The following is a 23,384-nucleotide window of genomic DNA, read 5'->3' as shown; positions in this document are numbered from 1 at the left end:
CTTCTGAAACACTCTTGAAAAATGTCAAGTGCTTTAAGGCTGTTTTTTACCTGTGAACCAAGCTTCACATTCTGGTCAGAGCTTATGAAAGTTGTAGCACAGGATCTTATTAGACATCCCATAGGAAACAAAACTGCCTCAGTCAGTTCTTTATTTGTTGCAATCCTAATTTTCAGAAGAAATCATTACAAGGCAAGAGATCGTGTCCTTGCTGTCTTATATTTTCAGTCATTTACAAAGCAGTATGCAGCAGATCCTCAAGTAGTTTTTTACTTTTTTAAACTTGTGGATGTATCTCCGGGAGGAAACACATGTTTCTCCTCATGGTCGAGTCCTGGAAGTTGCAGTTTAAATTTGATGAAGTGTTTTATTCCCCGAGATAAAAATAAATAAATAAAAAATTAGATTTAAATGCATTTGTTGATGAGGAAAGTCAGGAATCCTCCTAATTAAGACATTTCTTAGAAAGGTAAAATTTTTATCTGGGAGCATAAAACACTTCATCAGTTTTAAAGCCACATCTGCAAGGACTGGATCAAGAGCAGAAACAGGCATTTTTCTTCATTCTGGCTTGTCTGTGAGTTTAAGACTTTTAACAACAGTTTTAAAAACTATTTCAACCCAGTTAGAAACACTTGCAATATAATAGGGATAAGAGTGCCCTCCCTCCCTCTGTTTTTAATCTGGTTCTCTTAATGGGATAAACTACAAGGTTGAATTGGTAACTGGATTATGGCCTCATAAAACAGCACGAGGTTACTATTATCCTTTAATTTTATATCTTTATTAGGGAGTAATGTTGGTCCTATTTAAATCACTGACTTCTCTAATGGTTTTTCTCCTCTTTTACAAATTTATAAAACTAAATCCTAAAGGATTAGTTCTAAGTGCAATTGGAGTAACTGCCATTATAAGAATCATTGTGTTCGCAGTTGATTATAATCAGCTGCTTTAACTGGGCTCAAAATGTAGCAGGATTTAGCTGTTGATAGGTAGAATATAGATAAAATATTAATTCTGAATTTTATTTAAAAAAGCTCTGCTTCCAATAAAAGTATTCACATTTTGAGGCAGTGTGAAGATGAACAACAGAGCCCTAAAACCTGTTATAATACAGCATGTTCGTGCAAAGGATGTATTTAACACATTGTGTTTTTCTGCAAAGTTTAAACAAGCTTGTTTTTGTTTTGCAATTCAGTAAAGTAAGTTCAAAAAATCATGAAAGTCAGTCTTTCTTAGAAGGTGGCTTATTTAATGATGCATTCCAGTGAATACATCCACCTGAATTTAGGGACACAACACATGTATTCTGGATGAATCATAGGCAGTTCTTAACAGTAAAACTCCTGTTGGACTTACGTAGTCAGAATTTATTTAAAATATCGATACACTTTATTTTTTATGGAAAAATGTGACATCTGTGTGTTGATTTCAGTGTGCTTTGATTAAGCTCATGATCTATATAGAAAGAAACAAGAATATGAGTCTGTTTGTTATGGTATTGCTCTGTTGTTGAGTTGTTAAGTTTCACACAGAATGTGAGGGATGTCAGCCTCAGTGACTGATAAAGAGAATGAGAGAATTTAATATTTAAATGCAAGCCAGGTACTGACTTGCACTCACTAAACTTAGAAATTAGTCAAAAGTTTTGTTTCAAATTTTGTGTGTTACTACTGAGTGCCTGACTGTTTCTTTCCACAGACAATCTTCCTAATGCAATAACATGCACACACTTCAAACTCTTAATTAAGTTAAAGCAGATTTTGTGTTCAAGTTGTTCATGGAATTTTTTAGGATCGGTTGTGAAAATTCATCTTTGTGTTCAGAATTGCCTCCTTTGGCAGGGGCTGCCTCAGGAGATGCTGTGTAGAGCTGCTTTCTCTCAAAATACCTATTGTTCTTGGTAGGCTCCTCTCTGAAATTTGCCTGTAGCATTTCTATTCTCCTTTTGTCTTCATTGGACAAAGTTTGCAGAAGATTTTTACAAACTCAAGGGTGTGGGCTCCACATTGCCTGAAAAACCATGGGAGGTGGGAACTGTATTGGTGAAGGCATCATGGGTGAAGATGTTGATGCCCGGGATCTCTCTGAAATCAAGGGGAGACTTGAAGCCATTTTGAAAAACAGGAATTATTTTTAGCTTTCTGAGAAGGTGAAATACAGGCAACATGATTTGTGTGCTATTGGTCTTCTCCTTATGTAACATCATGGCAAAAATTAATGAAATGCGAATGAAAATGTTTTTGAATCTCAAAGAAGAGAGAAGGAAAACAGGAGGGTATAAGAGGTGGTGGCAGGAAAAAGTGGAAGTAAAGGTGAGAGTGGAAAGAAAGTACACTGGGGCTGCAAAGGTGCATGTGTGTGCATTCTAGGAAATACCTAATATGAAACACAAGGAAATTCTAAGTTTTGTGGAGTAAACAGAGATATGGCAAGAGACACTTCAGACTAAGAGAGGAGGTATCTACAGGGCAGCATAAGGTGGTGGGTGGGGATACATGAGTGCAAGGGCTTGTAGCTCCAGTTCGTTTCAAATGTTCTGCAAGTACCAACAGATCTATACATTGTTTAACCTCAGGTAAGTAATGTTTATGTTTATGCAGGTTGAAGGTAGCATAAGGTGTAAGTGTGTGCTGGTCAAAATTTAAAACAAAGATCCATAATAGGTTTATGTTAATTTGGCATACTCCCAGGTAATGTGTTCTTGAGATGCCTTGTTGATAAACAAATCCAGGTAATGTTGATAAACAAATCCAAGTGTTTGGGTTCCTTAATAACAGTATGTGCTTACATACTGTTATATATTTTGTTTTCTTTTAAATGTAACACTAGCTTTGATTAATAATATTGTGATCACTGTATATATGAAATATCCCTGGCACTAAATTATGCAAAGTGGTTCTTTTCTGAGAATAGAGATTGCAACATAATTGTGTGGCTTTATAGTTAAGTTTACCGTAATCATTTGTATGCATGACTCTTAGAAAATAGGATTTTCCTATTGAAGGTCTCAATATTTGATGAGAGTGACTCACCCTATGAGAGAAGGTATAGACACAGCAGATAATTAGGGTAATGTCTGTCATTTAGCACTTTGTAGGGAGCTGCTTGTTATAACCACTTTGTGTATTTTATTTAATCCTAAAGGAATTTAATGGACCTTAGAAAGGGGACTTCTTGCTGATAATTGCATAATAACCTTTTTCTGCCAGACACTTAATGACTAAGAGGTTATCATTAAATGTGTATTAAGCAGTTTTATTCAGTGTTCCATAATTCTCTTTCTAATATGTTCTCCCAAGGGCTATCTTTTATTGTCTACTTAAACAACTGCCTGTATGAAACATATTAGCTATTTTATTGGTTTGTTTTCATAACTGTTTTTTTCTTGCAGGAGTAGAAGAATTCCTACTTAAGTGTGTTCCTTTTTCTGTTAGTGTATCTTAGATAGCTTCATGAAATAATACTGGAGGTGTTGAAATATTTTATATGGAACTAGGCTTCATAGAAGTCAATGGGAACTGTACTGTAGATTTTAGTGAAACCACAGCCTCAGTTAGGGCATTTGTTTATTGCAGATTTGCCTGAAAAGTGTGGCCAACAGACTAATCTGTTATTTTTTTATCTTCTTTTTAATTTAGATTACTGAGCTGTAGATTGAAGGGAAGATAATTTTGCTTGTGGAGGAAACAAAAGGTGAACAACCTCCATGGAAGACTCCCAGGATCTAAGTGAACAGTCAGTAAGTACAAGTGTTGCTAAACTGAATGGAATAAAGTGACCTCCGTTCAAGGTGTGTCTGAGGGATTTTACTTTGGATTTGAGAATTATAGTAAGATCTGGGAAAAGCTTCTGAGCTTTTAGATTCAAACGTTTTCTTAGTTCATACATGAAATGAGTGGGTTTAATCTACTTTTTTAACCAGTTGAAGGTAAAATGTTCACAGTTACATAGGATTATACAGAACTAGAACCATTGGAGGTCTGATGGATATAATTAAGGTTCACTGGAAGAATAAAATGTTAAAAACTTGCACAGTGGTTTGCCTTGTTCAAATAATTATATCAAAATGTGCATCTATAGTGGTCTGTCAGTTTTGCCAAAGCAAGAGTTACCAAAACCATGAACAAGAAATGTCAGATGGTCAGACTGTGGCAGATGATGTACATGAATTGTTTCAGGACTCTCCTGGATTTCAAGGGACTGTGAGATCTGGCAGTGTATCTTCCTGTCCTGTGTCAGAGGGATATTTCCCTGGTCTCATCAATGAAGTAGCTGGGAAAAGCAGGGTGGACATTTCTTCTCCTTTTTCCTTTCCTTTAAGGACGTGGTCTCTAGACTTCCTTACCACCAGGCTGCAGTTCTGAGGAGGCAGCATGCTCTGATGAAATTTAAAGTTGGCTGGACTTGCCATCCGAAGTATTGGCTTTGTTTTAAGATCTTAGTTTCCAGTGGTCACAGTACTGGCAGATTTTGCAAGGACTATGATCCCCATGACTCTTAGCTTGGGCTCAGTGCACTAAAGATCAATAAAGGGATTTCATATTTCTATTTCTGACATGGTGAAAGAGGTTATCCATGTAATAAACCAGTTTTAATATATTTTTTTTTAAAGCAGAGACTTTTATAAGTAACACAAGTGCAAAGAACTGAGAAGAACTTGCATGTATTTTTAAAATCTCAGTAATTTTGTTTAATAAGGAGTACTTTGCTCCTGACTGGATAGCTCCTGTCTGAGACTTTATCTTGGACTACAGTTTTATTCTGATTTAATATGGCACAGAACTGGAAAGTCTTAACAGTGTCTTTAGTCACCATGGTGGCACTACTTTGGGCAGCTGCATGTATTTATGTATTTAAACTGTTCCCAAGCAAAACTTCAGAGCATGTAAAAGCTACATGGCTTCATGTTTTAATAAAGTTTTATAAAGGTCAAAAAAGATTAAGCAGAAGTTATTCTCTCATAGTCTGGGAAACAATTATTCTTTGCAGTATACATAGTACAGTTACTAGTAGGATATAGATGAGCCAGTTGAGGTTAGTACAAAAATATGCTTTCATAGTAATTGAAATGTTTTTGCATCACTGGATGCCTGATAAATGCATACTTTAGTAGCCACTTTACTACCTTATTGTAGTCTAATTTCTTTAGTATTTTTCATAGTTACTACATAGCTTTATGCTAATATGTGAGAACAGTCTTGCAAATGACAAATCAAGGTGAAATCTCTGCTAAGTTGTATATGGTGATAGGATTTTCTGTCCTTACACTATTGTTAGTGTCACAGAAAACTGTGATTCAAGATGAGTTTATTCTTCTTGATCTTTGCTGAACAGTGTCAGAACTTCAACCTAATGGGTGGGAAGACTCCACTTTCATCAGTCCCTGCATGGAGGTGTGCACCCAGCCTAAGATCTCACCTAGATGTTGGGCACTGTCCTGGGAAAAGGAATTGTGATATGAGGCCCATCTGCTTCGAGCAAATATTGAACCTTAATTTCTTTAAAAGGTGCAGGGCAGGTCTGTGGGTTAGAGATTCCAGCTAGAATGGGATGTTCACTAGCCAAGGCTTTGGTGGTTTAAGCTCCAGGAAAGTATCAGATGTATATCCTATACCCTTTCTGCTTGTACTGCCCTGGTGTTTTGTGGTTAATATGTTTTGTACTGGTTAGGTCTAGGCAGTTTCTGCTCATCATGCAGGATTCCTTGTTCTTGACATGTTCAAGGAGCCTACGTACTTCATTCTGCCTTCGGGATTCCTCTTTGGGAGATAGGTGCATAAGATTTAGATCATGAAATTCAAGGACCCTATGGATCCAGCCACTGCTCTGAGTGTATTAGGTTGTGTGAATAAACATGAATGCGAGACCTGTGCTCAAACTTGTGCTGGCACCTTGCTCCAAATGTTCTAGTCCTTGGTTATTTGAAAGACTGCCTGTCGCTGCAACTGAGATGGGTTAGAAGGTACTTGTAGTTGGTATGCTTGATAGACAGCTGAATTTTCTGAATAGAGGGATTCCTTTATTTAATCAATTTCCATGGGCAGTCTGTTAAAAGCCTTTTATCCTTGGGAAAGAAGGCCAGGCATATTTACTTGGGTTATTTAACAAGGTTAATTTTCAAGTTTTATTTAAAGAAAAGCAATTATGCTAATTTTTGCAAGTAGGTCATCCTCCTGGAGTATGATGGACTGTAGTGTAGCTTTTATTAAGACAGTCTTCTCCATAATTCCGAGATCCCTACTATTGTTCTAACTTGAGTTTCTGTTGTTTAGTCTGTCTTCTTTTCCAATATACTAATCAGAAACTTTTGGTTTGGTGATTCGTGTCCTTAAACTGTATCTCAGTTAGGTGAAGCTCCTATGGTCACAGTTATGAGCAGTTCCGCAGCATCCCTGTAGTCATATAAGAAATAAACTCTTCCTCTTTTGTCTCCGAGCAGTGACTGCATGGCCACATGCTGCTTCAGAAATCTAAGTGCATCTCTGTTCTCTGAGCCTCTAAAGAACTGCATTTGACTGAATTGAGCAGCTGCTGTGTTTTCTGAGACACCAGCTTGGTTAGTTATAATATATACACCATTTATTGCGTTATGTTGCTAGTTTATTTATTTTCCCTGTTTTGATTTGTGGTAAATTCCTTGCCTCCGCTCCATTAAATCCTTATGCACCAACCGGCCAGCAGTCAGTCTGTTTGCCTGCTTGTTGTACCACAGAGCCTTTCCTTTGCTTCTCACTCCCTGTTCCGTGTTGCAGAGGTGGGGGAATCTAGTCTTAATCTAGATTGTACAGTGATCCAAGGAGTCTGAATCAGAGTGGAGTTTATTATACTTTGGTTTCCCTGTCTTTGCACACAACTGCATAGGTTAATAACTGTATTTTGAAGTTCAGCAGGAAAATTATTCAAGTTACTGCCTGACACAGAGGAGAGCCAGAATCCATCAGGTGCAGCTGAGATCCAGGAGTTCCTGCAGCTGCATGGAGCGGGCTGGGCTGGGGCTCATCAGTGGAGCTGTTTCCTCTGGGATGGGGGGGGTGTCCTAAAGAGCTCACCACTCTCTCTTTCTTTCCCAGTTCAGATGCAGAACATGTTCGTACATCATGCATAGCAAGGAAGTTTATGAGTATTCTGAAAGAAACAGAAGAAAAAAGTAGCATGTGTACTTCACAGACCTAAGAAAATAACCAGGCAGTCCTTTTTATTTTCTGGTGTGATATCTGTCAACATGTGCAGGCTGCTACTTATCAAGTAAAAAAATACTTAAAACCACGTAGATTGGTTTTATGTGGACAGCTGTAGCTAGGTAAAAATGTACTATTGATAACTGTAATTGCCATAGACTTTATACATACTAAATAAAAAAAGTAGAAGATATAATGATATAATGAAACACATTAGGTTTCATATTACTGTTCTGCCATTGTTCAAAATGAATATGCTGATTTTTACTAAATCCTGACTAGAAATAACTTTTTCAAAAGGTGCATGTTAAAAATTCTATTTCGTTTTGAAATGGAAGAGAAGGATACTTTAGAGATCTTGTATTTATGAATAATCTAACAATCGAGAGATAATTTTTTTTTAAGACTGGTTTTGGAGATGGTTAATAAAATGATAAATATTTAGCACCTAAAGAGTCCTCTATTGTGCCTTGGTGTAGGAAACAAATATAAGGTTTTGAGAACTACAGAAGTTTTACAGTCTTTATTTTATCTTCTTTTACTCATTATTTGCTGTTCAAACTGGATTAGTAGAAAAAAAATAATTTGGCTGCTAACATGCTAGTTTAGGATTTCAAAGGGCCTTATTAGAAAGTGGTGTAATTTCATCCCCTGGCGCTTTTATATAGCAGTGTGCATATTTAGATTACTTCATTTTAACCTAGAATCAAACAATAGATTGCAGTACTGTAGGGCAGGACACTAGCAGATGTGAGGCTAAACCTGAACAAACAGGTTTTCATTTTTGTGACATTTGGACAATCATCCCCCTTGTCCCCTGGGTAAGTTATTTGTTTTTTATCAGATTATACAGACTGTCATATCTGTTACTTGCATTTATGCCCTACTTGCAGCTGGACAATCCCTGGCAACCTTTTTGGACAGTGTTGTTTCCCCGTTTTTGTCTTGTTTTAAGGTGTGAAGGTGTCAGATGTGATCCCATTGCAGATCAGTTTTCAGCTGTAGCTATTTCTCTGTTGCGTTTTGTCTTCCCCCCTCCAGGGCAGGCACCCTGCTTGTGCCCTGGGAACTTTGGCTGAAGCTCATTGCAGTGAAATGAAAAATAGTTTAAACTCTTTTACTGAGTTTTATGTACCAGTCCTATTTTAGAAGACTTCTGTCTCGCAGCATAGCAAGTTGTGGTTCTTATCTCTGTGATATCAATATTTGTAGGACTTGGAATATTACGGGCAATTTGTCTTGTCAAATTAACGATGTTGGTTGAAAGAGATCTCTGGAAGTTATTTAGGCTAGCTTCTGGTCATGAAATGCTGTCTGTATGCACAAATATTTCACTGTTATGGAAACCATGAACTATATTTCATATCAGTAAGCCATTACCTTCTGAAGAAATTATGGCTTTAGCAAGCAAAATCTAGTTGCCTTAATAAGTGATAATTTGCTTTTAACTAAAAATAATCATTGAAGAAAAATGCTGTAACTTCAAGTCAGTTGAAGTAAAAGATCAGCATGTCTTTTCCAAGGTATATTTCTGTTCTGCACAGAGGGCTCTTGGGTTCCTGGAGCATGGAATTCTCTGTTAATAGTGATGTTATACCTCTGATGCTATAGGGATATCAGATGTGACTTCTATTATATTATGACAGATAATACCACTGGAAAAAAAGAAAAAAAGGGGTATAAAACTTTCTTTTCAAGGCCTGATACTGTAACTGAGCCAATTTAGACCTTCTTTGGAGCTTCAACAAGGGCTGATTCAACTAAGAAAAGGTTTATATATCTGCACGTATACACAAAATTTTGAACATATGAGCCAGTCTAATAAAAGGTCTTGCCTCTCCCTATAAATGGTGCTTCTTTATATTAAATCATCAGATTCTGACAGGCACACTGCAGGCTCTACAGTTGGATTTTGCTTGTAAGGTACGATACTTGTTCTAGCATTTGAAATGCCCAGTTTATAAATTCTATACTTCTAATTTAATTTAAGATTGTATTTTAACTTATGAAAATATAATAATTTCCTTAGGATAGTGGTTGTACATCAGCTTAGGCTTCTGATTTTGGCAGATGTTAACATGTTAATATGTCTAGAAATACCTTCTTCTTCAGTAAAAAGGGGTCAGAGTTTTGTGACAAGTGTGAATTACACTGAACATATATTTACTTTATTCTCATCTAGTTATTGTAAAAGGTCCAGGTGCAGTGGTGTGCTTAAGAATGTGTGAGACTTAAGGGATGTGATTAAGCCCACTGAAATCAATGGCATTTCTCATGTGCTTTAAGTTAGGCATGTGCTTAAATACTTTTCTGGAAAAGACTTGGAAATACTGTACAAAATAAAAGCAATAAATTCAGAAATATTTTATTAGCAAGTACTTCTGAATGATTTGTGGCTATGGCTAATATTTATTCAGCATCATATAACGGTCATGGTTTCTTTCTTCTCCCTGTAGTAACTTTTCTCTGAGTTCTAACTCAGTATCTGAGTGGTTGACTTGCAAGTCAACTCCTATTAAAAACCAGAAGAATGACAGGGAGAACTGTTACATTTTTAAATAAAAAAAATGACACTAGATGAATAATCTGTTTTCGTATTTTATAAAGTCTGTCTTAAACACATTGAGCACATGCAGACCCATTAAACCACAGCCATGTCCTTGTCCTCTTTTATATTAACTTCAATCTTCAGCAACTTAGAGGAGAAAATGTTAGGAGTCTTGAAATGTTATGGCTAGAGTGAATGGAAATAGTTTTGTCTTAATATAACTTAAGGCAGAACTTGTCCCAGAGGATCCCATTGAAGAAACAAATAAAACTTGCATTACTTATTTTATTATTTATTAATTTTTAAAATAATTTAAGATTGGTTCATCCTTTGCTCCTAAAAGCATCACCTGATGACAGATGAGAATACTGTTTCTGTAGTGTGTTTTGCAGCATCCCAGCACTTGGGCTTCAGCAGTGATCGTGCTTTGGTCCAAGAGGTCAAATAACCCAAATGGGAAGCAGCATTGCAGCTGAGAGACACTCAGGTTCTCTTGTAAGGGCAAATTCTAGGTGAGAAACTAAGTTTATTACAGCCAAGACCAGAGCTGGCGGAACAAGCCTTTTCTTAAATGTGGCAACAGACCTAGTTTGTCATCTCTTTCTCTTTCTTTGTGTATATATGTTAACTGCATCCTGACACTGTTTTCATTATATTTAAGGCAAAACCAGACCAGAATGTTGTTGAACAGAGCCACTAATAAGCTAAGTGTTTGTAATTTGTCACCTAACAACAAGACTGAGAAATACTCTGAGAAGATGTATGGTCCTGTAGTATTTAAGAACCTGTACCTGAAATAGAAAGATTTTACAAAAAATTTACTTATCATGGAAAACCTAGGCTACCTATAATAAAATTTTTGTGTTTCAGTGGAACCAAGGGGTTTTCCCATTTTCCAGGTGCACTGCCTGAAGCCAAATAAAAAAAGAGAAAAAAAGGGGGTGGTGGAGGGAAGTCCAGTGGTTTCACAGGGACCTTTGGATAAGCCTGAGTCTCAAATGCAGTGGGATTTGCTCGTTGACGCAAGTGTGTTCTTTTACTAACACTACTAGATGATAAAATTGTATCTGGGAAATGGGTAGATAAGATGTTTCTTTTTATGTTTGAGACTGATATAAATTCTAATCTGAGAAGTTTAATGTACTTTCCTGTAGTGAAGGAAAAAACTGTATACAGAGATCTGACCAATCTTGTGGTCAGATGTTCTTTATAACATGAACTGTCACTGGGATGCACTGGAAAAAAATCCCAAATCTTTACAGTAAATAGCAACATTACAATATTATTTTTTGTTTGTTTAACAAGAATAAAAATAGCAGTGTAACAAGGCCCAGCATATTATGGTATAATATATGTATTAACAGTGTAATAGTTTTAATGTGTTCAGTATGCTGTGTGGCTTTCCTGACCGGTGGCTGAAAGAAGTTTGTAAGATACTACTTTCCAGTACCCAATGACATACTGTTTAATGATAATGGGGAGTATGTGGGGAGTTTATTTTTTTCCATGTAAAAGTACTTGATAAAGTTAGAATTTGGTAACATGAAAAGGAGGAAAATCTGCTGTGAAACAGATTTCAAAGTGGGGAATAAATGCCACGTTTTTATCCTTGGAATCCTTCAGGCATCCTGCTCATGCTCATTGCTAAGCTCAAGGATATGCAAGTTGGGATTCTCATCTGTATTTTCAGTATGCTCTTTGCTTTACATCTGACTAGCAAATGAGGTAGAGGGAAGGTACTTGGGACAGTGTCTCTCATTCAGAGGACCTGGAAGAAAAGTGCATTTTGATCCCTAATGCTTCTCTGGTTCCTTCTCTTGTTCTGCCTCCCATCCTCAGCCCCTACAGGCTCTGGTCTCGGAAATACTGGACATAGAATTTTCGAGGCATGTATGATATAATTTGATAAGCTAATATGGAGCTGAAATGTTAAATCTGAATCTTAGGCTAAATATAGAGTATGTATAGTGCAAATCTTTAGTTGTTCCTGATTCTGTGAATCCATCTTTGGCTTTGAATTTTCAGTCTTTGATTCTGTGCCACATGTAATTGTTGTTTATGTGATTCAGTCAAAGTATATAAGGGAAGGAGCTAAAGCAAACCTCATTTCTGAAAAGAAAAAGAGTGGTTTTCTTATTTGAGTTAGAAATGCTGTGAAAAATGAGCACAGGTTTTTCAAGTTTCACTTTGTCACTCAGTCACCTTCCCTCATGGCTCTGTAGTAAAATGTGTTGGGGTCTGACCTGGGAATGTTTGAGATTCACGGAGTAAACACCTACAGCTTGGCAACCTCATGTTTCTGGACACAGCAGTGTAGATGCTAAATTCCTTCTTTAAAAAGTCAAGCTATGATTGTAGTTCAGAGATCAGCAGTGAGTAATGTGTGCTTAAACTGTTTTTAGGAATTCTTCGTACTGACTCTGAGTAAACCGATTTGTGCATTTTTCAGCCTGGGCAGGATTAAGTGTGAGAAAGAACTTCTTCACTAAATGGTGATCCCCATAGTGGCTCTCAACCAATTAGAAAAACCTCTATTTGCTCCTTTTTCCACCCATTGAAAGATTCTTACTCTACTATTAAAATTCTCCCAGTAGCCTGTGCCTTGAGCACAGCATGTTGCCTCCCAGCAGCTCAGGCATTTGCTAGAGTGGAGTGGGCTGCTGTTTCCTCTCCACCTTTTTGGCTTATTTTATTTCAGATATGAATTAAACTTGATAGTATGATGATTTTCAAAATAATTAAGTTAAAATAATTCGGAAATGAAATTTGTGGAGTGTTTATGTCCTTTTCAGTGGGTTTTACCATCAGAGGGAGCACTGCGTTCTATACTTAAGAATTAGTTGTCATGTTATCCTGTGTTTTATATTAACCACTATTAATTGCATTTATTTAAACAGCCTGGCAGGTATTGAGAGACCCTGACCCATTATGGGTGTTTGAACTTCACTTGCTTACCTGCTTGTCACCACAGGCTGTTTGAGGATGCTTTTAATCTTATTTCAGGAACCAGATTCACTCAGCCTCCACTGCATTGGACACAGGGGTCTCTGTTCTCAGGGGTGTGCAGCAGATGGCAAGAGTGAATGTTGGGTACTCTCAGGCAGATCCTATATGCAGGGGTCTAACTGTTCCAGAGCTTATACCCCACCATGGTTTCCCTTTATATCCATTTAATCAGTTTCTTGTACACTGGGTCATACATTGAGCTGCTGGTTATCGTGTTCCATTACTTTTCTACTTTTCAAGTGATTGATTACTTGGACTATGCTCAAGTGCCAGTAATTACCACATTCACATGTTCAGTTTATGCTGAATAATCTTTAAGGCCTGTATTTGTTTATTTCTTTCTCTGTACAATCTCTTCTATGTAGTTGTACTGGTTCTTGGAGTGGTGCTAGAGCTTTGATGGGCTACAAACATCTGGACATTCTACTCTTTAGCCTGTTATCTGATTGCTTGTTCATCGTGTTCTCAAATTCATTGCCCAAGTTGAATAGCTTTACTAATGAGTTTTCACAGTTTTCAGTACTTCATTATAAAAGCATTAACCTGTAGCCTCTGCAATGTGACACCTGTATCTAGAAGACTTATAAAAATGAAAATAATTTTATTCCCATCTCCCACAGCTTTGAAGGTGAAAGGGGCCTCATATTTGAAGTTTATTACTTCAAAATAAATGCATTTATGTGCTTATTAATAAATGGAGTAAACGACAATTTAAACCATACTCTTCAGGACATCACAAGTGAAAATGATAGGCATTCAAGCAATTTATACCATACTGAGTTTCGTGCATGACTTGCTTTAAAATAAATTAATCCAGAGTTTAATTAATTGAAGGAAATTTTTACATTTTTCTTGCAAGATGCTAAATTTAATCTGGAGATAACTGCAAAATGAAATTAGCAGCAAAGGAAATAGTCTTTGTAGGACCAAGGGCAGTTACGTGATGCATCATTGGTTGATTGTTCATAAACTCTTCAGTTCTTTCTTGTTAGTACTAGACTTCAATAGTACTTGATTTTGACAAAAATAAACACATACTGATAAGATTTCCCCAAAGAGTCAAAATTGGCCTGAACTTTCAAGGTTGAACTAATATCTAATTTTAATTTAAATAGGGTAGAATTAGCTGACATTTTGAACAACTTATCCAGAACTATTTACTGAAAGTCTCTAAAGTTCATGTAATTTAAACTGTATTTTATAATATGCCTATGGTACACTTCAGCTGTTTTTCTGATGCTGTTGAATGTCTTCTGTTTTGGACATTAACCTTACAAAGAGTTCTGTTGAAAGTCCTGGTGTTGAGCTGTGATAAGTAAGACTCTGAATAATTGCCTAACAGGACATCCTGCCTAATATAATCAGGTTTGAAGAAGTGACCTATTAGTCTGCAGTTGATAGGTTTGGAAAGTCTACAGACCTGCTTTATATCTAAATGCCTGTGTATTGATAGAAGAAGATTTAGTAGTAGTTAGAATATTGGCCTTTTATATATTCTGTAGCCATGCAGCTATAGTTAACCTTTTGATGTTTCTATTTTTTGTCTAGAAAAACTGAATACATATATAGAGCCTGATCCCAATGTAATTATTTTTGGGTGATGCAACTGTAAAATTCACCAGTTGTGGAAAACCTATCAGTAGAGTGTCAAGCAGACCTATTGTGCAAAAAGATTATGTGAGCACTTAAAAAAGACAGGAGAAAAAGAGGTATGTTTAGATAGCACTAATTGCTACTTTCATTTTCTGTGGTGTACAGGAAATTGTATATTTTTTCAGACAAGGAAACCTTGGTGTGGTATATGTGCTGAAATACATAATGATGAAAACCAGACTATAATGGTCAGTGAGCTTGTACCACATACTCCTTCATGGATGTATGAATTTTTCATGTTTATGAAGAGCCTACTTTGCATCAAAAAGACCTCCATAAAATTTGATGTCTAAATGTACTTCCATTTATAACTGATCCTGCAATAATAGTGCTGCGAATACGACGTGATTGTGGATCTGCAAATCATGCTGCAAAATTCACCTGGTTTACCTGAAAGAGTGTGGAGGTAAAGAAAAACTGTGATTATCCCAGGGGCAGTGCTTTATTCTTTGCTGTCTGGGTTCACTTAACTTGATGTGCATTGAACAGGAAGGATGCCAGCTGGTTGTAAAAGGGCTAGAGCATGGCTTCTTTAAAATCACCAGTTACAGAAACCCATCTGCCGCGTCCTAAGAGGAGGAGCTGACCTACTAGCTATACTGCTCTGATTTCCATCAGTCTCAAGAGACACTCTTGGGGCCTTTAGTGGATACAGGATGCAGTGTCTAACCAGGAATGATGCAGTATTTCAAAACATCTGAAATTTTCAGCTGAGTACTTCTCAGTGCTCAAAAATTTTACTTGCTGCTAGCATAGCTTCATAAAAAGATGAGAGAATATATCAGTATCACAACCCAGTCTAATTAAAAGTGTATTTTTAAAAATATTATCCATAATGAGTACACCATAAAACTCAATAAAAGAAAGAGAGAAAGAGAGAGAGAGAAAGGAAGAAAGGAAGAGAGAGAGAAAGGAAAGAAAGAGAGAAAGGAAAGGAATTACACAGCTCATAAACCCCACTGGAAATCTCCCCTTTATTATTCTATGGAAATGGACGTTTTCCTTTTTGGAGTTTGAAACTTTATTCCTGTTAATAGTAGCCAGTATCCTCTAGCAGACTTTATCTTTTTCAAGTTGAGCCATTCACTGGGTAGTGAGAGGAAGAAAATACAGTAAAGTTTATTCTTCATCATGAGTAGCATTTTAATCTATTGTTCAAATGAAGAGATTCAGTTTGTGAGTTTTGGCTGTGAATGGTTTGTGTAGTTTTCTTTCTGTGTCTATGCAGTGCCAATTACCTGGCCCCTTGGACTGGAAGGATTTAACTGGAGCCATCACTGCTTAAGCACTGTAATTTTAAAAGTCCTTCTAGGCAAGGCTGTCGGGTAACTCTTAGCTAAAATTGAAGACATCAAAAAGGTTTATTTTTCTGAAATAATACAACAACTTTGAATTTGCTATAACTTTTTGTCACATCTTTAGTAGCAAGGCTCTAGTAGCAATGAAACATGTTTATTCCTCTAAAGAGAAGGATTGCAGTGAATAGATAAGAAACAATGTCTTAAGTGCAGAAGAATGACACTAGCATTGGCAGCTCTATGTGGAGTATTTTTCTCAAAGTACAGGAGATCTGTCAAGTGTTGCCCATACCCCCATTTGTGTATGACAAACATTCTATACACTGTACTGTTGAGACACAGTGTTTCTTCATGAATTACATTCAGACATAGAACATGGCTAAGTTCCATAGGTGAAAGGTGAACCTTTTCTCAATTTTTTTAACATAGAATACTTATACCATTTGTAATACCTAGCTCAGTTTTTTTTTTAAAGATTTATATTTTCACTGAGAAAATTTTCAATGGAAAGTATAAATAGGAATGTATATGTTATAAGTTATTTTCTTTCAAATTTTTAAGGCTGAAACAGAGCAAAAAGAGAGAAAATAGTATCTATGGGGGAAAAGCGTAACCAAATGTGTGAATGACAACTGTCAGGATACTTTGACCAAGTATATACGTTAATGTAGAAATGTGAATTGCAGCATGGCTGCCCCATGGGGTGAATAGACACGGCTCTTTGGCTGTTTCTTTTGATAAGCAGCTGTGTTTACTTTTCATGTTTTATACTTTTCAATGCTGCTGCTGTAACAAACCATTGAAGTGCCATAACCAAGTATGGTACTCAGTACTACCTGAAAAATGAAAAAAATGTTGTCTAGGGGAGGCTCATTGAACATCTTCTGATGTTTGGAGCTAACCTGGTCTGCTCCCAGTATTCACCACTCCTTTACTACTGTTTCCTGGGAGAGAATGCTGGAATCAGTCCCTGCTACTCTGCTGCTGCTCAGTGGTTGTTGAGCTTAATATTAACAAAAAATTAATCTCAAACAATGAGACCATTATAAAAGTCTTGAATCTTTAGACTGCGCAGGGACTATCTCTGCCTTTTTTTCTTGTTTTTCCCCTATCCTTCCTTGTAGTTTATAAGAATCTTCTCTCTCAGGGGAGTGTAAATAGTTTCTCTTGAAATTTCTGTTTGGAAAATGGTTTTTAGCAGATGCCACAGTACAAAGCAAGCAGCACAGGTTTGTGTGTAAATCTGTCCATAAGATTTTTATGATGATGATGAAGATCTATGGACTGCTGCTACAGAGGTGAGACCTTTGCATTTGGCTATATGAAGAGGTTACTGTTATGTGAAGACCAAAAACATGTGTCTGACATTGTCTTCCATTTCTTGGTCTACAGTAAGCTCAGTCCAGGTTGGGGAAAGGATTAACCTGTCTTCTTATCTATAAATGTTAGTAATGTCACCTGTTAAGTTTGCATGTGTGACTTTTCTGCTTTCCCATGAAAAAATGTCTCCATTTAAACTGGAGAAACCCAATGAGTGAATTACCCAAGGTCAAACTCAGCTATGCTTTGAGTTTGACATCCAGAATCTCCACTGGAACTTGGTTTCATTCCCAGGGTTTCCTGGTCGACATCATATTGTACATACTATGAGGTTATAATGCCCTGTAAATCCTAAACTTAATGATGTAAGATTAAAAGGGGGAAATTGAGAAAAGATTCATCTTAGGAATAAAAAGAAACTGTAGCTTTCTTCAAAACAGGAAGAAAATGACAGAATAAATCATTCTGTTATTTCTGGAGTTGACAAGGCTATTCTGCATTAATAAAAAGGGAATACTAAAGTTAATAAAATGTAATAAAGGTATTGCGCAGTATTTGGCACTGTCTTCCATTGAAAGGATGCATAACAGGGTAGATGCCATGTGAGCTTGCAACTATCTTTCAGCTTTTTTATGTTTCTCTTAGTTGCTTGAAGGAAGTTATTAATGACACATTATTTTAATGGCAGAATGTTGTACTAGAACACAGAAGATAACTGCTGTGCTTGCTCTACCCAATGCTCACACAAATGTTGTCTGACAAAGGACACATGCCTTTTCAGTGCAGAGAAATGGAAATCAGCATGGCACAACTATCATTAAAGCATTCTGTTTGGGTGCCTCACTACATGAAAGACACTGAGGTGCTGGAGCATGTCCAAAGAAGAGCAGTGAAGCTGGTGAAAGGTCTAGAAAGCAAATCCTGTGAGGAGTGGCTGAGGGAACTAGCACTGTTCAACCTGGAGAAACGGAGGCTGAGAGGAGACCTTATGACTCTCCATAACCACCTGAAAGGTGGTTGCAGCATGGAGGGTGTTGGTCTCTTCTCCCCATAACAAGGGATAGGACAGAGGAAACGGCCTCAAGCTGCACCACAGAATCACAGAATCGACTGGGTTGGAAAAGACCTCAGAGATCATCGAGTCCAACCCTCGGTCCAACTCTAGTCCGTTTATTAGATCATGGCACTAAGTGCCATGTCCAATCTCAGTTTAAAAACCTCCAGGGACAGCGAGTCCACCACCTCCCTGGGCAGGCCATTCCAATGCCTGACCACTCTCTCTGTAAAGAATTTCTTTCTAATATCCAGCCTAAATTTCCCCTGGCAGAGTTTAAGCCCATGCCCCCTTGTCCTACTGCTAACTGCCTGGGAGAAGAGACCAATCCCCACCTGGCTATAACTTCCCTTCAGGTAGTTATAGAGAGTGATGAGGTCACCTCTAAGCCTCCTCTTCTCTAGACTAAACAACCCCAGCTCCCTCAGCCTCTCCCCATAGGTCTTATGCTCAAGTCCCTTCACCAGTCTTGTTGCTCTTCTCTGGACTCGCTCTAGCACTTCAATGTCTTTCCTGAACTGAGGGGCCCAGAACTGAACACAATACTCCAGGTGTGGCCTCACCAATGCAGAGTACAGGGGAAGGATCACTTCCCTTGTCCTGCTGACCACGCTATTTTTGATACAGGACAGGATATCATTGGCCTTCTTGGCCACCTGGGCACACTGATGGCTCATGTTGAGCTTCCTGTCAATTAGTACCCCCAGGTCCCTTTCTGTCTGACTGCTCTCCAGCCACTCTGCGCCCAGCCTGTAGCGCTGCAGGGGGTTGTTGTGACCAAAGTGCAGCACCCGGCACTTGGCCTTATTGAACTTCATCCCATTGGAATCAGCCCATTTTTCCAGTCTGTCCAGATCCCTCTGCAGAGCGCTCCTGCCTTCCAGCAGGTCGACACTCCCTCCCAACTTGGTGTCATCAGCAAATTTGCTGATGATGGTCTCAATCCCTTCATCTAAATCATCAATAAAGATGTTAAATAGGACTGGACCCAACACCAGGGGAGGTTCAGATTGGATACTAGGAAAAAACTCTTCACAGAAAGGATTGTCAGGCATTGGAATGGGCTGCCCAGGGAAGTGGTCAAGTCACCATCCCTGCAGATATTTAAAAGACGTGTAGATGAGTTTCTTAGGGACATGGTTTAGTGGTGGAATTGGCAGTGTTAGGCTTATTGTTGGACTCAATCATCTTAAGGGTCTTTTCCAACCTAAATGATTCTATTCTATTCTAAAGCTGTTGTAGGTGATATAATAATAATGCATTGGAAATACAGCATCTACTCCAGCCAACCATCTTTCTATCCCCATTTACCTTAAGAGAATAGGATGAAGTCATCTACACAGAAGAAAAAATTGAATTTCTTTAGTAATGCATTTAGGCGAGTGGGGCTCTTGTGTTATGTGGTTTTTTTGTTTGTTTTGTTTTGTTGTTGGTTGTTTTGTTCTGTTTTGGTTGGGTTTTTTTTTGTTGTTGTTGGGGTTTTTTTGGTTAAGTACAAGCTTGCTTTTCTTGGAATATATTTGAATAAATCTTTTGGGAGAAGGCAAAACATTTTCCAGAATCTAGTTTATGATGAATAGCGTCTAAGGTTCATTAGTAGTCTCATTGTACACCTGCATATCCTGGATCCTGTCTCCAGTCGGTACATTTCGAAGAACAACCAACATCTGTTTTACTATCAAGAGATTTACAGTATAATTCCAGTAGATCATGACATCCATTTTCTGTCCTCATGAAGAATAAAATCCTTGAATTTTGACAACAGTTAGATACTCTAAAGACTTGCATTTTATTCAAATGTACAGTCCCTTCTTTTTATAATTATGGATAAATGACTGAATCTTTACATGTATTGATATGAGCAAAACGAACATTTATAGTTTGCAGAAAATGTGTATTAAGTGGAAAATATAACTGTTATGCCAGCAGAGGTCTTTCTCTTGTGATAACAATGACCATCATTATGTATAATTTGCCCTATATTATGAACTATTTTACACTGCCTAATATGTTATTGTACATTTTAAATCATTAAACTTCTAAAATTTAAAGCTATCCTACTTATTACACACTGTATACAATTTGAAATGGTTTTGTGGTTTCAGAAACAAATATTATATACAATTTTCTACCATTAGTTAAAGACCTCCCCCATTCATATGACACTAGATGCTTTTGAATAGTTGTAGTCATCTTTATTAAACATGGTTGCTGTATATGTTGAATAGCAGACTAAGTTTCGAAGACCAGTATTACTTTTTGGTTTAAGAGTTATTGCTTTCCTGGGAGTTGAGTAATTTGCAAACTCTCTTTAAAGGAAAGAAATAATAGATTAAATTTAGGGCCTCCACAGCTTTACAGTGGATCCTGCCATTTCTTGCAGTAGTCTGATCCATTTATATCTAAGTTTACATTGTTTGCTTGTATACAAGGGAAGAGCTGGTTTGAGTATTAAAAGCTCCCCATATCACATGGAGAAATATACTTTTCACACTTGCTTTCACTGTAAATATTTTAATGTATAAAATTGAGTGGAAATGGATTGAAGATATTTTTTTATGAATCAGTTTGAACACCTGTTAAATCTCCAGCAAAAAAGTCACTGTTTAAATACTGAAATATGTTAATATTTTAAATCTTGAATTCTGATAAGCCAGTAAACATTTGCTAATTCAACAGAAAATTCTTGGCTTGCAGAACAGCAGCAACCAAAGAAACAAAAGACACAGTAACCAAAGCAAACTCTGTGGACCCTCCACTGTATTATGCAGGGGAATTAACAGGTATATACACCCTATGTGCCAGTGTTTTGTAGTTCATACTGGAAATGTTTGTTACTTGAGCAAATTCAGTCTAAGGACAAGAAAAAATTTGGCAATTTTTTTGAGATTTGATCATGCCTGTTTAAGTTGTAATGTGGGGTGTATGTGTACCGGGCACGTATCTGTGAATTCCTGCTATGTATGTATCTCAGCTATTAAGAGAAACTGATACAGAGAATGAGTTATAGACAATCAAGAAGAAAACAAAAATCCAACATAGCTAATTCTGTGGGTGTTTGTAATTGGTATGGCTACAGGACGTGATGCATTTTGAGGGCTGTGGAAAGAAACAGCCTATGACTGAGTATTTTGTCTTCATACTGCAAGATGAACTCCCGCATCCTTATTTAGTGTACTAAGACTGCACAATAAAGAAACTATTGCGTGACTGCAGTGGTTTTGTGATATGATACACGAGGTCTTAGAGATCCTTTAATGATTTTTGCATGATGAAAAGTAAAGCCTTTGGAAACTGTAAGTCACTCTATGGTAGCAATGTATTAACTGAGATACAGAATTTGCAGCACTCTGTTTCTGCCCTACCAATATGTCATGTTGCTGCGACTTGAAAAGAACTTTGCTTGCCTCTCTGAAATACCTCTGCAGCCCTGTCAGTACTCTCACGTTCTATATACTTTTCCATTACAGGGTTGGGCTGCAATAACCAGCAGGTTCTCAGTTTATGAATGCTGCCTATTCAAAAACTATTCCTTTTGTTTAATTGTATGAGGTTATATTTTAGTAAGTGTAAGTAGAAATTAATATCTTATTAGCCTGGCTATTTTCGCTTTCAAGATAATTTTCACAGAACTATGTTTAATAACTGCATAACTAAATCATACAAAACTCTCTGCATTTTGACAGATTGGCTGATTGCAAAATAGTAATGTAATGACAGTTTGTGCAGCTTCTGGTTTGTTAAGTCCAAAGTTTAGAGTGTCCAGTACTTACTAAAGTTTCTTCTCATTTCCACTGTTAATAAAAATTGCCATGGAATGAAACTGCACTTTTAAATTTCATTTTATTATATTAAAATGATAGTTATCTTGCAGTGAGGGAGATTCCAAATCTAGCCTTTATCTTTTGATCAAAGCTCTTACAGGCAGCAGAATATTTTTAAACTTTGTGGTTCTCAGTGTAATGTTCTGAACAGTTCTGCTATTATATACTTCTAACCAGCTTAGTATTATGTTTAAGTGATAGAAAATCAATGTGAACTAGGTGAAAAAAGTAACCTTCTTTAGCAAAACAGTTACTTGAAACCAAATAAGGGGTTTGGTATTCCCATACATACACATAATTACCATTCTTATACTCAGTTTTCTCCAGTGCAGACCTCAGGGTTTTCCTGCTGGCTGATAATCACATGCAGATATGACAGCTTATCAAACCTTGGCATTTTTCAGACCTTGCCGGTGGCTCTTAATCCATCTGGCCCACGTGTGCCTTCAGTCAGCCTCCTGCTTTGCCCAAAGGGGCTGCTGGGCAACCTTGCTCGCTGGTGGCCACTTTCTTTTTCAGACTCAGATTTCTCATAGAGAGCACCATTAAATGGAAAGGAAGATTCAAAAGTTTTGCTCTGCAATACTGCTGGTTAAAAAGAAGGACTGACCTTCTTGAAGTCATCTTTCCTGTACATGATTAACACATACAGAGTTCTTTCCTTCCCTGTTCCCTGTTTTTGATAACTCTAACTAGGTATGTGTGAGGAGCTCTAAACCACCACGACAAACACTTCTTTGGCCACCTGCCATTTGTCCCCATTATATCAATACGCTTGAGGTTGCCGATCTGCTTGAAAATAAAATAATGCAAAAGAAGGGTAGGCTGCACCTTTTACAGCACTTTTTACAGTGGACTAGGCATGTGAGATACTGAATGGGTCCTGGGATATGGTTATACTCAGTCCTCCATTTGGCCATGCTGCATTTTACAGTGGAGTATGCTTAGCTGTACTATGTTCTAAGCAGTGCATCATATCTTAAAACTATAAAAGTACATAAATGAAAGCTTATGTTATGGAGCTAAGTTCTCAGGTACTTATGCATTTTCTGTCTGTTATACCCATTTCCTATGGTACCATGGACCTGATTCAGAAAAGCATATAAGCACATGCTTAATTAAGTGCTTTCCTGAATAGGTATGCTTTTCTGAATTGAGGCCCATAAGAGTAACTGGCACATGGGCTGTAATCTCCCACCTGGGACATTCTGGGAGTGGATATTAGAAGACAAACTAGGGTTTTTTTCTGCTCTTCCTGCTTTCTGGAAGTCTCCTACTGCTCTAGATGCTGTCAGTTTTTGATATGGTGCATTTATCTGTGAGATGAATCAAGCTTTATATTTATGGTATTAATCACTTAAATCCCCTTATTTTGAATAAATACAGGTTGTAATTGATAGAAACTATATTTGTTTTTTATGTTAGAAAGCTAGATGCCATGGCAGCTGTTAAAGAAATTAAAGAAATCCTTCTTCTCAATCTGGAAATCACCTTTGTACC

At 37.3% G+C, this 23,384-nt stretch overlaps 1 protein-coding gene across 20 annotated transcripts in view; it reads left to right on the top strand.

The window, feature by feature from the left end:
• Positions 1-23,384, top strand: part of EYA4 (EYA transcriptional coactivator and phosphatase 4) — a 157,079-nt gene that overhangs the window by 15,545 nt on the left and 118,150 nt on the right. For 18 of the 20 annotated variants that reach the window (XR_014183803.1, XM_082049882.1, XM_082049874.1 and 15 more), the window contains exon 2: positions 3,642-3,742. Coding sequence is in view for 17 of the 20 variants with exons in the window: in XM_082049882.1 (XP_081906008.1) it covers positions 3,710-3,742 (33 nt within the window). In the remaining 3 variants the exon portion in view is untranslated. Of the gene's footprint in view, positions 1-3,641; positions 3,743-23,384 lie in introns of those variants that run through there. The other 2 variants (XM_082049875.1, XM_082049877.1) reach the window with 2 other exon arrangements.

This window comes from Streptopelia decaocto (assembly GCF_964273445.1).
Source record: "Streptopelia decaocto genome assembly, chromosome: 3".
NCBI lineage: Eukaryota > Metazoa > Chordata > Aves > Columbiformes > Columbidae > Streptopelia > Streptopelia decaocto.
The sequence above is the reverse complement of the archived record's forward strand: the minus strand, read 5'-3'. Positions and strand labels throughout refer to the sequence as shown.